Genomic DNA, 18,276 nt, shown 5'->3' on the forward strand with positions numbered 1-18,276 from the left:
AGAGTCATAGCAGCCAACACCCACCATGACTGGTCCTCTGTAATGACTTTCAGTATCTGCACTCTTAAGAACTCTGATTGGTATTGACTCTCAGCAGGTAAACAGCCTAGAGCTAATAAACTGCTAGCCAATGTTATGAAAACAGTCAAGAGTACCAACAATGCATGGGGAAGGTTTAGCAGATTTTTATGTTTGAGGTATCTTTTTATCTGTGTTTTGACTGAGACTAGGTTGCATCTTCTTTTCCAGTAGAAAGCCTTGTAATTTTTCAGTAGAAACATACTTGTCTTTGCATATGCAGAACCAGGCAATGCTTACAGAAATTCAGAGAAGATAGTTTTACAAGATCCATGATGAGTTGGTCTTTAAAACTTCTGCACTGATTTCTGCAGTGACAAAAGGAATTTTTCTATGAGGGACAGCAATGGCATCAATATTCTTCTGGTCATTTGAAGAGTTGAATCATTCCCCTTTCCTTTTCCTGAAATCTGTTATTCCATTTTTTAGACAGAAGAAAATAACAGTTTAACATGAGATAACAGAAAGAAAATGTTTCTCTGTGTAGGAAGAGGTGGCTGGTAAGTAGGTTGAGTGCTGCTGAGGAATGTATGTCTTCTGACAATTGCTTGCTATGTTTTGCAAAGGTTAGGATAGAAAATGATGGTTACAGGCTTGAAGAGAAGGTTTCAATCTCAGAACAACTGGAGGATAAGATTCTAATAAAAGTTACAGTTACCCAGGGGAACAGAACAAAGCTATGTATTACACTCATTTTAATGCTAAGGTCAAGTCAAAACAAAGACTTTTGTTGTAGTTCTTACCTGCTCTTGTAGTTTACACCTGAATGCAGGTCTGTGGGCATGTGATGGCTGTTTGATTCGTATGTGTATTCAATAGTAGGAAAGACAGCATTTTTTTTTTTTAAGACTCTGCAGTATTTACCATGAAATAGGTAGCTTCCTAAATAGCAAGTCGGTGGAAATGTTTTAGGAGGCAAAAAACTGATGATGTTTTACCTATAAATCATATCTCTACCTCAATTTGAAAAAAAAAAAAGAAAAAAGATTCCTTTAGTAGGAAATCAGTGGAATGAAACGTGTGAAAATGCTATCTCCATATAATTGATATAAATAAATAAATTGTAGCCATTGCATCTAAGAGACACTCGTGTCTGTACATGCTTCTTTGTGTCACATCTGTGCATGCTGCTTTGCCATCCAGACAAACTAATTCAAGGTTCCAATTTATAAGGTCATATCTATTCACAAAGTATAATTACCTAGTAATCAATTATAAGTAAAAGGACAGATATCTCAGAATTCCCTGCAAGATGATACTGAAATCCTAATTGTGTGTGAGCATGTTCAGTGCAAGGTGACATTGAATCAGAGTGACCTTGGAGCAGACAGGTGTTCCTGGTAGTCAGCAGAGCTGTAGGGGATGCTGACAGGAGGATTTGACAAGCGCAAGACGTTCACTGCTGACTGGGAATATATTCTTCATCGTGTCGTGGTTCCACAAATCTGATACCAAATCCTCCCTTTTGTCGCCCCCAAAAACACCGTTTCAAAGGGGTTTTCTACATATAAAGGCTAGATGATACATAAAAAACCATTTTGATTATGGATACAAGTCTCGATGTGAAAAAGACTGAAGTGTCTAGTGGTAAAACTGCACCATAGACACTCCTAGATAAATACTTCGATGAGGCATAGTAATGAAACAATCCTGTTGCTTAACAAAATTGCGTATTTGCAAAATAATCAAGCCAGTAGCGTGTCCCACCAGCAAATAGGTCATGTCAAAACATTTAGAATCACAATGGGAAAAAAACACTTTACAATGCTGTCAATAAGTAAAAATAAAACTTTTTGATCATAGAAATATTTTTCAACCCTGAAATTTTCACACTTCCAAAATTAGATCTTCATAATTGAGTAAATGTTTTGTTGTATTTTTAGTAAGTTTTACTTCTTTTCTGTAGCATTTGCTGTGTTTTCTTCAGAAAGGAAACATTGTATTTGCAGTATTTGCTTCAGAAACATTTTGATAGTATGTTATTTGGGTACCTCATTTTACATCTAGGAAACTACAGAATATTAAAGCCAAGATTATGCAAAGCATTTACTATCTTTGTGTCCAGATGTTAGTTAATGAAAAGTGTTGAATGGTAAAGAATTTTATCATTTCTTGGTGGCTTTTTCAAAAACTTGATATTGAAGCTTTAACCTTGAAGCTGCCCTATGTATTGATAAAGCTCCTTGTTCAAATTTAGGTGCTATTTAGACTGTGCTTTTTTCTTCTTAAACTCTGATGGGTGACATAAGAAGTTCTGTGCATCATAAACCCCTTATGTTAACAAGAAGAAGATTTGCATTTCTTTCAACAAAATAATTATGAGCAATATTTACTTTACTGAGAACTTCAAGAACTGCTTTTGTTCCCTGTTCCAATAATTTGTTTTCATTGCTGACTAAAAATGTTTTAAAAGGAAATATCTACATGCATTTTTTGCACTGTAGGTTATGTTTTCTCACAGGCAAAATGCCTGGTATATATTTTTTATATATATATTAAATTCCAACCCATTCATGTACATTACTGCCATGCAGATATTATTTAACGCATAAAATACTTCTAAAGCAAAATTCAATAAATACAGAATTCTCCACGGAGAGGCAGTTGGAAAACTCATAAATTTAGATTACACAGTCATATCAGTGAATTCAAATTAATGAAATGGCATCCCACACAAGCAGTACAGTAATTTACATATTAATTTCCACTAATGTTTTTTTATGGCTGTAACAGACTTGTACTAGTCATATTCGATAAAATACAACAGATTGTGAAACAACAAACAGTGAGCAGTTGGGTATGATTTATCTGTTGTTCCATTGGATCCTCATTTTCCCAGGAAAATGCTCTGTCTACATTATTAATGTCTGACAATTTTCTTGTATTCATGCCCTGAAGCAGAATATGTCTGTTAATTTTGTGTAGCGGCTGCTTTCCTAACAAATGGTATTTATTTTTCATATTATGACAATACCAATAAACAGAAAGTAAAGCTGGCTTTGTGGAGTTGGACACTAATGTGAAACACAGATTTCTGTGTGTACAAGATGTACTTATTTTAGCTTACAGAGATGTAAATATAATTTTCACTTGATTTTTTGTGCTTTCATTCTATACCATAGTCCCTACTTTGATACTGAATGATTCCTCTTTTTTTTTTTTAATGGGTCCTACAAATGTGGGCAAAGAACATGCTGTGGCAGAATGTGCTAGCAAGCTGCTTCCCTTCAGAAGGTAGCCTTGTGTCCGCGCAGTTGTAGTAACCTCCTCCAGAGCTCAGGTCTCTTATCAAAAGACGTATTAGTTGTCTTAATTCCCCCTCTGATTGAGTGGCAGTGTAGAACAGAATACAGTGTGGGTGGAGGAAATACTGTTTTCGGAAGCTCTAGTGCAGCTAGTACTGCACTAGCTAAGTGGTGGGTATAGTCACATACAAGGTCCCTAGAAAATCTCAAAAACTTCTAATACATTAAAAAACTAATACATGCTGTTAATTTAAAAGGTACCTAAATATCAGATAACTTTGAAATCAGGATTTCTTTCTTTCCTTAATGGGAGTATTAACATTAAACGACTAGTCAAATACTGACATGTAATCCTAGATCCTAGAAAAGAAATGTCCTGCTCATAGAGTTGTGAGCCTTTGTGGGAGAAACATTCCATAAAAGGTCTACTGTTGACAGGGTAAGTGGGAATAGTGGGAATGTGTTTAGCATCGATGCTTTCAAGGAAGAAGCTATGATATCTGTATCTGTATACTTGTGTACAAAATATCATGCTTGGTTGTTTTTCTTTTCTTTCTTTTAATTCTGGCAATAAACTTCTCTCCCTGGAATCTCAGAAGACTTAATTTCTCATTTCTTTTTACTACATATCATTTGCATTATTCTGTGCTGTATTTTATTATTGACTTTGACTTTAGAACTTCAAAAAAGAAATATTAGATATTTTTCATGTCTAGGTTGAAATAAAAATAAATGAAAAGCTAAATATTTTTGAAAGTTTTTAGGCAAGGGAGTATATTAGACAAACTTCAGTGTGACTATTTAATAATACTGTAATACTGATACAAACTGAAGTGCTTTAACGAAGTTGCTAAATGTAATGCATCAGGGTGTGTTTTGGAAACAAAGAGTATCTATTGCCTACTCCATCCCCTACCTGTGCTAATTGTTTACAGGTATTACCCATTCCTGGCTACCCAGAAGGCATGGTCTCAGCTTCATGTACTTGTTTACAGTGCCAACCTGTATGTATTTGAGTGGGATGGTTATTAGCTGATTGTTGCGTCTTTCCTAGCTGTAACTGCTTATACTTCTAAACATTTTTTAGCAATTCCCAAGCTAAGCAAAATCTTGGTTCAGTGCCACATGTGCATCAGGACATAAATTAGTCAAATTTTAGGTAAGAAAGCATTTCCAAGTTAGATTTCTTTTTCTTTCCGCATGGATAGAATGAAACAATGAGATGACTTTTTCCACATTTTTATGACCTCTTCGATTTCATGGTAATAAATTCCTGTTCTGGTTTCTTAGCTCTGCCCGCACCCAGGCTTGTGCTTTGCAGGTCCTTGGACCTGTCCCATGGCAGGTAAAATACAACTCTAAATACCGCTGCATCCTCTTCAGCACCAGCATGCAGTCATACAACCCCAATCCTCGTGTCTTAGTAATGGCTGCATTTTCTTGGTTTTGGAAATGAAGAATCAGAGGCCCGCCAAATCTAAAGACACTTTATGTGCTTCAATGTATTTTTACCGGAGTGGAACGCTTTTAGAATTATATTCTGAACACTCAGAATGATTCGCTGCTAAGAACGGTGGCTAGAAAGTGAAATCTTGTGACAATACACCTACAAATGCTTTTCCTTGAGCGTGCCCTTTTTCAGGGGATGCTAGATTTGCAATGTGGTGAGGGGCGTAGTGTCCTAATGCGGCTGGAATCTGACAATAGTATTTGAATTATTGCAGCCTTTGTCAAAATTTGTGGCTTATTTAAGAAATATGTACAGAATTATTTGAAATTATCTTGGAAATGGCTATAATGACTAGTGAAAGGAAGATAAAATTAAGGCTTCATACTTCTATTTTCCCTTTGTACTGCACATAGCTTGCATTTTTAAATCTTTTTTTTTTTCTTTCCAAGCATGCTTTCTTACTTTATCATTACTGTATTTTTTCATGTAAGTATGGAACTGACCTTTTTCCAAAGTGACATTAAGTAAGAGTACAGGAATGACTATGCTGGCTCAGACCAAGGTCTGCTTAGCTCAGCATCCCCTTCCCAGAAGTATTATCTAGTCTCTGTGTGGTGCTCTTTCCATTATTATAGACAGGGAATATCTTTCTTCTTGTATAAAAATTACATTATATACTTCAACGATGAGACACAAACTGCACCAAAATCTGTTTTTACAGCTGCAAAATGATTGACTTATCCATACTAGTTGATTCTATATCAGCCATTTGGAAACTTCCCCTTCTTTTCCCAGATGACATCAGTACACATGAACCTATGCAAACAGATCAAATAAAATGAGCAAGATTACTTGTCCACAGAAGGCTGTCTGAATGAATCAAACTTGATGAAATTTTGTGTATATAGAGGTTTCAAGTGTTTGGGGGAAAAATTAAGGGCAAATTTAAGTAAAACAGACCAGAAGAAAATAAATAGCAATCACAAATGTTTTTGCTCATAAACAGAGCAAGTTTTGAAGGACATAATTTTTCCTACTGCATTAAAAGTAGATTCTGAGGAAAAGATTTCAGGAATGAAATGATACATTTATAAGGCTGCTCTCACCTTAGTCATGCAATTGTTGTGCATTTCTCCATGCAAATATGTATTATACAGCTCTTAACGATGTCTAACATTACTCTTGCAGGAAAGAGAGAATGCCTTGGGTGGTACAGATTATATGTGTTAGCAATATCATGCATAGTAAATTAATTAATATTAATTGATAACATTTTACAGTATTATTATGGGGCTTCTGGTTAAGTGGTGAAGAGAATTGCTAAGTGACCTATTGCTTCTAAAACCTTTCTTAAGAATATGATTTGAATTGCTATGAGATGGTAAAACGTATTTGTTTATCTTGTAAATAGTTAAATAAAAAAACTGTATTCAGTGATAGATTTTCTTAAAAATCAGGGTTTCAATTTGTACATGGAATAAAACAAGAACCTTACCATGAACTTTGTGAGAGACACATGTTAAAGGAAAGCAATTCTTTGAAGTTACCTCATTTTTGAGGTAATCTTAAAAATAATTGTTTTGAAATAATTGTTTTCGTTGCCTCAAACAACAATTTTCATAACCTGTCCATTCCCGTATTCATTCAACCCATGTTGTTGAATAGTGAAAGTGGGCAAGAAATAGTACCTTAGGGGTTCTGTAATGTTGGTCTTCCCTTGCATCTTGTTGCCCAGAAATAGGTTGTTTTATGGGATGTTTAGGAGTCTTTGAACCCTAATACTGGTTAAGTGTGTGGCTAGTTGTTTTGATTACCAAAGTTATCCTGATGATCTTAACATGAGATATGAAAATCTTACTTTCTTTAAATATTTTCAGAAAAAAATAAAGAACTTTTAACCATTATATTTGTTCCTGCAGCTGTGCAAGCAATTCACAATATATATTTGTAAAAAGATTATATTAGATTTGCAGAATTATCAGTAAACAGAGCACATTATTTTTATACAAATGTATTGTTTTTAAATCTTTAATACATCCTTGAAATGGGTAGTTTCTAGTTGTAAATTATTTGCTAACTATTCTGATATGAATATTTGCTATTTGTTACTTGTAATTTTTACCTAATGACTTCTTCCTTGGATGAATAAACTAAGCTTTTCAAAGTGGAGATGCATCTGAAAAATTTAAACGGTGCCTATATCCTTCTGATAACTTAATGAAGCACTTTCATTGTCTGTTTTTTCCTAGAAAAATAGACAGAGGGAGGCAGGGAGCAGGGGAAGAGGGGAAGGGGTAGAAGGAAGAGAGAGAATGAGAGTGGGGAGAGAGACCAGAAATCGAGAGGCTTCAAAATGTTTCAAACTCTTAAAACTTCACCTATTTGTTTTTTGGGGTTCTTTGGCTTTGTGGTTTGTTTTGTTGTTGTTGTTGTTGTTGTTGTTGTTTTAAATCTGCACTGTGTTTCACTGTGCAGTGCACATAGTACCCCTTAATCAGTGTATGTGTTCATTACAATTTTCTGAAGTTTACTCATTTATGCATTTCATTCAGCTGAGATATTTTTGTCCTCTCTAGTCTCCTACGTTGTGATTTGACTTTTTTTTTTTTCCTGCAGAAGAACTGGAACTAGAGTAAAATCTTTCTTTTCTTTCAGTCCAGCTCAGATCACCTGGATTTATACACCCTAGCTTGGAGAACATTTTCTCACAGGATCCTTCTGTGGCATCATGCTTGTTATTTGTTATGTCGTAGACCAAAACCTTTCCCTTCACTTTAGTGCATTTATGAATCTTTTCCTTTTGTCTGTGGAAAAGGTAGAAGAGAGAGGGTAGAGTAATATCTTCTCTCCCCTTATTCTTTGGATAGAACCTGCAGGTAAGAGAGACAGAAATCTCTGAGGAAGTAAAAGCTGAATAAAAAATACACTATTTCTTCAAGTTCTTTCTGGATCTGTAATATGCATTCTGGAATGGTTTTGGTATTGGATGAATGATAGAAATGGACAACAGTAAAATTTTTTGTAATCCAGAAATGTGGACGAGGACAAATGGGCCTTGACATGATACACTTAAGACCTTCCAGTAATGCCTGTTTTCACAGAAAGTTCAACGTGTGGGTAGGAAGATGAGATGTGAGGCAGCACATTAAGTAATGTTGCTTCATATGGATCAAGGAAGATGGAGAATTATTGGTATGGAAGCCAGCTCCTGCAAAGGCTATTCTGCAGCCTGAGGCAAAATTCTGTTTGAAGCTTTCAAGCTGTATGTATTTTGTAAAGTGGGTTTTCCTTTTTAATCTTTTTTTTCCTCTACATTGCTCTGTTCTTTCTTTTCATTTCTTTGTACTTCAATGATTTACTACTAAACACGACAAAACTCTCAGAACTGAAGGAAACTTATGAGAATGTACTTAACACTTTTATTGGAATAACAGTGACGATCACATAGAAAGGCGAACTGCAAAGTGCAAAAAAGTTTTCTGAGAGAAGAGCTTTTTAATAGATTCAAATGATATTCATTTAGGTAATTCTTTTTCCTTGTGAGAGGAACCATATTTGACACTCCTTAACACTTACATAATCTGTTTATAAATGAGTAGATATATGTGTTTAAGATACTGATTACTTTTTCTCAAAGGCTGTTGAAGATTCAAACCTCACTTTTTTATTTAGTAGAAGCTAATTATTCCCACTTCACCAAAAATGCAACATGGGAAAAGTACATATTCTTGTTTTGGAAGAGGTGGTACGATTTTGGGCAGTTTCAAGTCTATCAGTATTCATTTTATAAATTGTTTTTCTGATGCTAAAAATTCTTCATCTTCTTTTTAACTGATTTATTCAAATGTGTAATAAAAGCGCTGATGTGCAATTGTGATAGCAAAAAATAAAAAACTTCTAGATTTGGAACGGGACTTGATAGGTACCAGTGATGTGTCTGGTGGTCTATAGTGAGGCGGATAGGGAAAAAAGGCTGTCCAGTATTTATTATGAGCTTTGTTGCTTTGAAGAGAAAATATTTTAATTGAAGTGTTAAGTACAGGTTCCAGTGTAACACGTGAGGTTGGTAGCAGGTTTCTTTTATTTTATGTACAGTTGGCTAGGGCAACACATGGCAAAACTTGAACTTAAGCACAAAAGCATGTCTGTGATCATAAGTTCAATTCTCATTTGATAGCAATCTGTTGTCCCAAAGCATTTCTGAAACATAAAATGAGCTGCTCTGAAACTGCAATGACTGTAAAAACCTTTTAAAATTAAAATAGTAGCACCCTCTAGTGTGGATTCAGTTATACTGGTTAAAATCCTTTACATAAGTGTAGGTGTTTAAAGGGATGATAAATTGCTGTAGCACAAAGAATTTTATACTAGCATAAATATGTTGAAAATAGAGGTTGTACTGTAGAAATGTGGCTCAGCTGAAAGGGATGTATAAACACCTGGTGGGTAGTCACATCTTAAACATAAATAGCTATTTGCAAAGTTGGTCTGTGTCTCTGCCCTTCTATAAATACTAAACACTTAGGTCAGGAAAAAAAATAATGGTTGATTTAAATAATTTTAAAGTTAAGCAATTGCGTCAAGATTTAACGCAAAATGACACCATATTATGATAGAATTGAAATGCTTTTTACTTTATTTACAGTGATTGTTTCTCATAAAAACTAATTTATTTTTCAAAAGGTTAAGGAAGGATGATAAATTGGCTTGCACTTTCCTGTGTCATTAAGCTGCACTTTTTAACCAAAGAACATATGGACATTTATGAGAACTGATGGAGATCTGAAAGTAGTGGTGACAATTAGTGCTTCAATAAATGCTCATCCAACTGAATCCAGCAGGAAGGGCCATTCATTAAAAAGTATTTTGTGGTATTTAAAGCTTATTCAAAAGCTTTTGAGAAAAAAATTTTATTCTTGCAAGGTTTTAGATGATTTAAATATATTGTTCTCCTACAGATGTGAGATGATACTCAAAGCCTTTCTGGCATCTTTCCAGAAGGTACAGGAATTGATCAAATTAGTAATGCATGTCTTGCGTGCCATCATGTTTACTTGCAAATTCTGTAAGCCAAATCTTCATTCTTTGACTATAGTAACAATAAACAGCAAATGTACTCCTTCTGACATCTAAACCTCTTTTTTCATTGAGTGTCTTTAGCAGGATCTCTGCTTTGCTTTACTCCTTCTTGACATCAAAGAAACTTAGGTCTGAATGGGACTTCATCTTTTCAACCTGTTCCTTGCCCTTGTAAGGGATCGTATTATATTCTTTCTAATGAGCTCCTGTGACCTCCACAAGCTCTGAATTCAATCCTGTGCTGGTGCCCAAAATGGCCACAATGTTTCTAGGAATAAATTACATCATATGAATCTCTTCCTTGCACCCAATATAATTTTCTCTGTGGTAACTATGTTAAATTACTTTACATTCTTTGTAATTTTAAAAAGTATTTTTTTATATATTCTTGAGCCACAGAATACGCAATTTGGACACTCAGAGCAAGTAAGTTCTGATTTTTTTTTTCCCCTTTCAAGAGATTAACTATTCTTTCTGTTAACTATACTTTCTTTAGAAGTTTAATATTTATGCTTTTTTTAAGGAGGTGTTAATTCTGTAATTGTGGTATGTGCTGGATTATTGAGGTACATATATTAGATGTGTCTGTATACACAGTGAATATTATAACTAGGAAATAATTTATGATATTTTCCTTTAATATTTCCGTGCTAAATTTAAGAAAACCATCTAGGATAATTTGCTGATAGAACTCCTAGAATCAGCTGTTAAATTAACAATTCACCCAAACTCAAGCATAATGATCCCAACTGTGGAATGCTGACTTGCTTTTTAAACTGTATATTTAGATAAGAGTGAGGGATTTTTAGGTTGGGTATTAGGGAAAAAAAACAACAACACATGAGATGACCATTTTTGACAGTGAAATAAAAGCACTGGTTTATATTGCCTAAGGAAGTTGTAGATCTTCTGACTTTGGCAGTGCATAAAAAGAGACTGGAAAGCATCTGTCAAGAATACTGTAGGTAAAGAAGTACCTGCTTTGGAGTATAAGGATGAATTTGGAGACCTCTTAAAGTCCCTTATTCTCTCGGATTCTGTTTAAGAATTAGGCTTTCTCTGGAATGATGTTCTGGCTCTGATCGAGCTCTGGCTGGGACTCAGGGAAAAAAGGAGAGTTTATCACCTTTGGAAGAAGGGGCAGGCAACTCAAGAAGAGTACAGGGATCTCGTTAGGTCATGCAGAGAGGAAATTAGAAAGGCAAAAGCCCAGCTAGAACTCAACCTGGCCACTGTCATGAGAGACAACAAAAAATGCTTTTACAAGTATATTAATGACAAAAGAAGAGCCAAGGAGAATCTCCATCCTCTACTGGATGCGGGGGGGAACGTTGCCACCAAGGACGAGGATAAGGCTGAGGTACTTAACGCCTTCTTTGCCTCAGTCTTTAATAGTCAGAGCAGTTATCCTCAGGGTACTCAGCCCCCTGAGCTGGAAGACAGGGACGGCGAGCAGGATAAACCCCCCATAATCCAAGAGGAAGAAGTTAATGACCTGCTACGCCACCTGGACGTTCACAAGTCTATGGGGCCAGATGGGATCCACCCGAGGGTACTGAGGGAGCTGGCGGAGGAGCTTGCCGAGCCGCTCTCCATCATTTACCAGCAGTCCTGGTCAACTGGGGAGGTCCCGGACGACTGGAGGCTTGCCAACGTGACGCCCATCTACAAGAAGGGCCAGAAGGAGGATCTGGGGAACTACAGGCCGGTCAGCCTGACCTCGGTGCCGGGGAAGATCATGGAGCGGTTCGTTTTGAGGGCGCTCACGAGCCATGTCCGGGACAACCAGGGGATCAGGCCCAGCCAGCACGGGTTCATGGAAGGCAGGTCCTGCTTGACCAACCTGATCTCCTTCTATGACCAGGTGACCCACCTAGTGGATGAGAGAAAGGCTGTGGATGTGGTCTACCCGGACTTCAGTAAAGACACTGACACTGTCTCCCACAGCATTCTCCTAGAGAAGCTGGCGGCTCACGGCTTAGACAGGTGCGGTCTTCGCTGGGTAAAAAACTGGCTGGACGGCTGAGCCCAGAGAGTTGTGGTCAACGGAGTTAAATCCAGTTGGCGGCCGGTCACGAGCAGTGTTCCCCAGGGCTCAGTACTGGGGCCGGTCCTGTTCAGTATCTTTATCAATGATCTGGATGAGGGCGTCGAGTGCTCCCTCAGTAAGTTTGCAGACGACACCAAGTTGGGCGGGAGTGTTGATCTGCTGGAGGGTAGGAAGGCTCTGCAGAGGGACCTGGACAGCCTGGATCGATGGGCCAAGGCCAACTGTATGAGGTTCAACAAGGCCAAGTGCCGGGTCCTGCACTTCGGCCACAACAACCCCAGGCAACGCTACAGGCTTGGGGAAGAGTGGCTGGAAAGCTGCCCAGAGGAAAAGGACCTGGGGGTGCTGGTTGACAGCCGGCCAAACATGAGCCGGCAGTGTGCCCAGGTGGCCAAGAAGGCCAGTGGTATCCTGGCCTGTATCAGAAATAGTGTGGCCAGCAGGAGCAGGGAGGTGATCGTGCCCCTGTACTCGGCACTGGTGAGGCCGCACCTCGAATACTGTGTTTGGTTTTGGGCCCCTCACTACAAGAAAGACATGGAGGTGCTGGAGCGTGTCCAGAGAAGGGCAACGAAGCTGGTGAAGGGCCTGGAGCACAAGTCTTATGAGGAGCGGCTGAGGGAACTGGGGTTGTAAACAACCAGTTCTCCCAGTTGGAGAAGAGGAGGCTGAGGGGAGACCTCATCGCGCTCTACAACTACCTGAAAGGAGGTTGTAGCGAGGTGGGTGTTGGTCTCTTCTGCCAAGTAACTAGCGATAGGACGAGAGGAAATGGCCTCAAGTTGCGCCAAGAGAGGTTTAGACTGGACATTAGGGAAAATTTCTTTACTGAAGGAGTGGTCAGGCCTTGGAGCGGCTGCCCAGGGAAGTGGTTGAGTTACCATCCCTGGAAGTATTTAAAAGATGTGTAGATGAGGCGCTTAGGGACACGGTGTAGTGAGCATGGTGGTGTTGGGTTGATGGTTGGACTCGATGATCTGAGAGGTCTTTTCCAACCTTAATGATTCTATGATTCTATGATGCTATGATTTTATGTTCCATACTCGCTGCAAAACAATTTGCAGAAATGAAGAATATGTGTCTTAAGAATACTTTGTATTATTATTGAAGAACTTATATTGGCTTTGTAAAGTTCTTTTATGAAGTTATATTATAATATGATGTACAGTGTTTATGATGTTTTTTTCTCATGAATACTAAATAATTTTCTCTTTTTGTGGGATGATATTGTCAGAAGATTAGTTGGGAGAAATCAGTAGTAGTTCATTCATTCACTCATTCTCCATGCTGGTGATTCATAATACCGTTTTCTTTTATACAGTGGAAGTGATATCAAGAGAGAGGATATTTCAAATTCTTTTCATATGTTCTTTAACAAATCCTTTGCATTTCTTTGCAGTTTAACATAAACTTTTCTATTTCCTGCCTCTAGTGTTTAATTTTCTATAACGCTTGTTAAATTTCCATGTGTTGGAGTTGAGTTTGGGGAAAAGGGGGTTATAACTAAAGTTTCGTTCTCATAGAATTTATATACATGAGTAATGAAATACTAAAACTTTTTAATGATTTTTAAAAATTTTTTTTTCATTTATTTTTTCTCTCAAAGGATCCTCCTTATTGTATGAAAAAAATAATTGAAACAATGACTGCTGAAACTTCAGATTGCTTCCAATGAAAAGTGTACCCATCCAAAATTATACCTTGGAGCCCTGTTACAGCTTTTCACTTTTGGCCAAATGGGACAAAGTAAGAACATTGGTTATGAAAGAGATGAGGAGAGATTTTTCATTTTTGCTGCTTTTTCTTTCTTGCCTTTTTTACTAGAATTTTATCTGCTGTATAGAGATTCTGCCAGGAGTTTTGGTGTTAAGAATCTGCAGAACTCCAGAATGCTCTGGGCAATGTTCCTGCCAAAAACATAATTAGATTCTAGAAAAATATATCTTCAAATGGAAAGGGAGTGTAAATATAGAAAAGTTGATAATTGGATACTAAAAGGAATTAAATATGGATTTACAGAAATTTTGACCTATAATCCATTTGCTTTCCTTTTTGTCTAAATTTGGAAAAGTGTTCTGTTGAATGTAAAACAGCAGTCAAGAATTTAGAACCCAAATATAAGTCATTTTTCTGGCTCCAGAGAGGACATTGAGTGTCCTATGAGGTATGTTTCAGAAATTTTTTTATATGAGGTTTTGGAATGGCAGCAGTACCACATTAAGTAGTATAAAACATCAAACTAAGTGGTGTACGTGTGTGTAAATTGTTCTTGACGTAAGAAGCAAATTTTTTTCGTGATCCTATTTAGACTGTGAACTTAGAACAGCTGTCAAGTCTGCATGCTGCCCTACACCAATTTACTGATTAAGATGCTGTGATAATTTAAAAAATATTCTTGTAATCCGTAGCCAGAATAGGTGTTGTCTGGGTGTAGGACCTTGAAATTGATTTTTGCTACTACTTAACATTTTTAATTAAAATTTTTAAAAAATCGATATTGAAATATTTTATTCTGCAAATACAATAGAAACCTCTCAGACTGACGTATTTTATTTCCTTGATGTTTTAAGCTGGAGGAATTTATGCTATTTAGCTTAGTTCTAAGATTTTAAAACATTTTGCATTTTGAGTCTCATAAGTTTGGAGTTGATTGGAGGATGGATATGCACTTCCTCAATTAAATAAATATAGCTTAATTCTACATGCACTTCTTCTGTAAGGTGTCTTTTTTTCTGTTGACTCCTTGTTTCCTCCAGGAAAGAAATTGTCCCTTTAGTGAAGCTGGGTCTCTGATTTCACTAGGAATTTTCTTTGATGTTTCTTGAATTTAGAGAGTAGTCAATTTATAGTTAAGATTTCCAATGCATTTTTTAAGATTTTTTTTTTTACCTGAAAGTTGACTGTATTGAAAAGTACTGTTAATCTTTTTATTTTTTAATAATTCAAAATATGAGATCTTTTTCTTGACTTATCCTGGTGAGATTTAGAATTCAATGAGTTTTCTCTTAGTTTTCTGCTGCAGAATATATAGTTAGTAAGAGAGGAAATTACTATTATTAATTACTGCATCACTTCAGCCAGTACCTTCCCATTACAAACTGTCACACGATATAGTATTTTTTTATAACTTTGTGTACCCAGTGCTTTAATTGGAAGATTGTTCCAGAATCTCTTCTTGCAGGATCAGATACTATCATCTTAGCCTAAATTTGTTGATGATCAATTGATTATTATACATACATACATAAAGTGTGTTTGTATTAAGTTTCTGTTTATTTGTTCTGCTGTTACTACTGTCTTTCAGTATCTTCCTTCCTAATATATTTGAAAATGCAGTGATATCCTTCCTAGTCTTCATTTTATATGAACCAAACAAAGCTCTTAGTAGAATTAACTTGTAAGACTAACAATGATGTGATGCATTTTGACACTTCCATTTACCTGAATATCGTAGAAATCATTAATCAGTGAACAGTTGTTAGCAGTATGGAAACATCAGTCCAGTTTCTTAGGGTTAATGCCGATCTCAAATTTAGCTAAAGCCTGTAAAAACTAAAAATAAAAGATGTCTTTATCTGCTCACAAAGAAGAGGCTGACTTTGTTTGCATTCTTTTTAAAAATAGTGGGGAGAAAATTAACAGTATGCATCTATATAATCACCAGAAATTGCTGCTTTTTCACTTTTTAAAAGGAATCAATTGTGATGGAAAACTTTGCTGAAGAGTTACTTTCCACTTCTTGTTTTGAGCTCAGTCATATCCAGATTTCTACCTGACAGCTAAATCTGCATTTATCCAGCTGCTTTGTCACATGAGCTGTGGGGTGTTTTATTTTTTGGAAGACTGAAGAAGGTAAGGGCAGTTTTTGTGTTAATCTGGTCACACCACGTTCAATAATTTGTTAGACTTTTCTGCAAAAAATGATTTAGTTTTAGTCTACATTTCTAAAATAATACTGATATCAAAATATAATACCTGTTACCTGAAGCATGTTCATAAAATAATTCAGACTGAAATATCAGATTGTTATCTTCAAGTATTCCAAATGACTTTTTATATGCAGCATGTGTTTTGCAGAGATATTGAAATACAGAAATGGTCATGCTAATCACGTAGATATCAAAGTAAAAAATGCCCTTGTAAAAGGGGAAGCACCTTAAGCTGTCTTTGTGGTGGTTTGGATAAATAGGATATAATTTACAGTAACTGCTGCCCAAATTCATTGAAGTTGGTAGAAAAGAGCAATGCAGGTATGAAAATGCCTCCAGGGTGGTGGGCGGCCTTTTCCTTTGCTCCCTTTTGCGATCTGAAATACAACTTGGTCATTTCCAGAATTATAACAAGCAGCAACCTGGAATAGCCTCCATATGTTTACATCCTTCATCTCCATGTATGTAGATAACAACATGACACTTTATCTTGTCCCATTCAAAGATTTACGCAGATTTAACTTCACCCTTTTCTATTAGATCAGTATTTGAAGATTATTCAAAATAATAATCATCCAGGACTGGATGGTTCCTTGTTTATTACTTTTATTGATGCTTTTGTAATCGGTACTCTATAATGCTCGTAAGTCTTGAAATAGGGAAGTATTTTGAGATAGAAAAATAACCTGTACTTTCATTCAAATCTTTCTTTTTAATTTAAAACATGATTCAATGAAATAGCTGTGATGATTCCTAGTGAATTGCTGTGTTCTACACCGTAAAAAGATACAGGCTATATTTGTTCTGCAGCTGTTTTTTCTTCATTTGTGAAATGAAGAACTGTCTGTTAAAGTCAGAAGCCAATAGAGAATTTTCTAGGATGACCTGTGCAGAAGTTCTAGTTTTGCAACTTTATTTCTTCTTTCTGGGAGAATTGATTGCAATAACAGAATTTTACTTGAAAGACGATAATTTTTGAGCAATTTAACATCATAAACAATTACACAGCATAGTAGATACGCAGCTCCTTGTTCAACAAGTGCTACTTAAGAAATAACTTCTTTTACTTATGTAATAATTTCGTTATTCTGGCAAAGAATATCTAGTAAAATGGCACTGATATAGCAGCTGATGTCACCGTTTCCTCTCTGCAAAGGTCTTTGGTAACTCGTGAAATTAAATTAGAATTAAAAATATTAGAAATACAACTATGACAATGGTAACGTATACTGGACCTGTTCACTGGGAAAGAGTGTTAAAAATGGAGGCAAAGGATTATCGGTGTCTTGCCCATAATTGCTGTCACAAAAGCCACAGTATTCTGCCCTGGAAAATATAGGACAGAGAAGGAAGAAAACATTCTGCTTTTCCCAACTTCAGAACAGACAGGAGATTCATATTTGTCCAATGCAAAGTTGAGGTATTAGGGAAAAGGCTGCTGAACTGGGTCCAGGAGTAACTCTTTGGAATCAGAGATCTTTGTGCTCTCAGAGCTGTGAGGGAGAGAAACCACCACACAGTTATCATTTGCTTTTTTGACGGAAAGATGTTTCATAAGTTAATCCCTGGCCATGGAAATTATTCATGCTCTGTATATGAGGGGTCAGGAACAGATCTTTCAGGACAGAAACAGGTACAAAGTACTAGAATGCTTATGTCATATAAAACGGGGAAAAATGAGAGAAGTGCCTGTTATGGGTGTTGTTTTTCAAGAATTTTTAAGTAACTAGCCATCACAACTTTGTGGCAGCTTAATTTACACTGTTTGTAGCTCATCCACCAAAAACACGGATAGGACGGAAACAAATTGCTCAAAGGAGAAATATGAGAATGGAGAATGCAACATACATTTCCCCTAACTCCATCAGTCATGCACCAACTATGTGAGTGATTTTTCACTTCTAAAAGGTAACAGTAAATATGTTCCATCTTAATCAAATTACTTTCATCAGCTTAACTTTTCTTATGCACAATCTTAAGTGAGGTCATTTGTTCCTCTATGATTTGAATCAACAAGTTATTTTCAGAAAGGCCTGATCATCACACGTCCCTCCATTCACTAGTAAATAGATTCTGCTTTTGCTTCTTGCAGTATTTCCACTGCACGTTCATCTTGCTGTACATACTTTCGCTTTTATTTAAAATGTCGCACCATGTTACATAACCAAGATGTTGCTTGCTATGTGAGTGCTGTACTTGCTCTATATTCATAGACTGGGGATGAGAATGTGTCCCAGAAAACTTGGCAGAAGAGATAGGAAAGATTATAAAACAAGTTGCCAAAAAGCATATTTCTGAGTTCTTAGGGATTGTCTTTATTTTGATTCTCTATTAAAAAAAAATCCGTTAACACTTTGCATCTTGTCATTTTAGAGCATATGAATAAAAGTTTAAATTTCCTGATTAATTGAACTCTTAAGTGCAACATTGAATATGGTTCACCAC

General features: G+C 36.4%; 1 protein-coding gene across 2 annotated transcripts in view; it reads left to right on the top strand.

Moving 5' to 3' along the window:
* The window catches only part of IMMP2L (inner mitochondrial membrane peptidase subunit 2), a 478,971-nt gene that overhangs the window by 93,608 nt on the left and 367,087 nt on the right, over positions 1-18,276 (top strand). Inside the window, exon 4 of one of the 2 annotated variants that reach the window (XM_075152438.1) lies at positions 13,509-14,171. The exons of the other annotated variant lie outside the window; for it this stretch is intronic. Within the exon in view, the coding sequence (XP_075008539.1) occupies positions 13,509-13,527 (19 nt within the window). The 3' untranslated portion in view covers positions 13,528-14,171. Of the gene's footprint in view, positions 1-13,508; positions 14,172-18,276 lie in introns of those variants that run through there. 2 annotated transcript variants of the gene reach the window in all.

The sequence above is a fragment of the Calonectris borealis genome, chromosome 1 (assembly GCF_964195595.1).
Source record: "Calonectris borealis chromosome 1, bCalBor7.hap1.2, whole genome shotgun sequence".
Taxonomy (NCBI): Eukaryota; Metazoa; Chordata; class Aves; order Procellariiformes; family Procellariidae; genus Calonectris; species Calonectris borealis.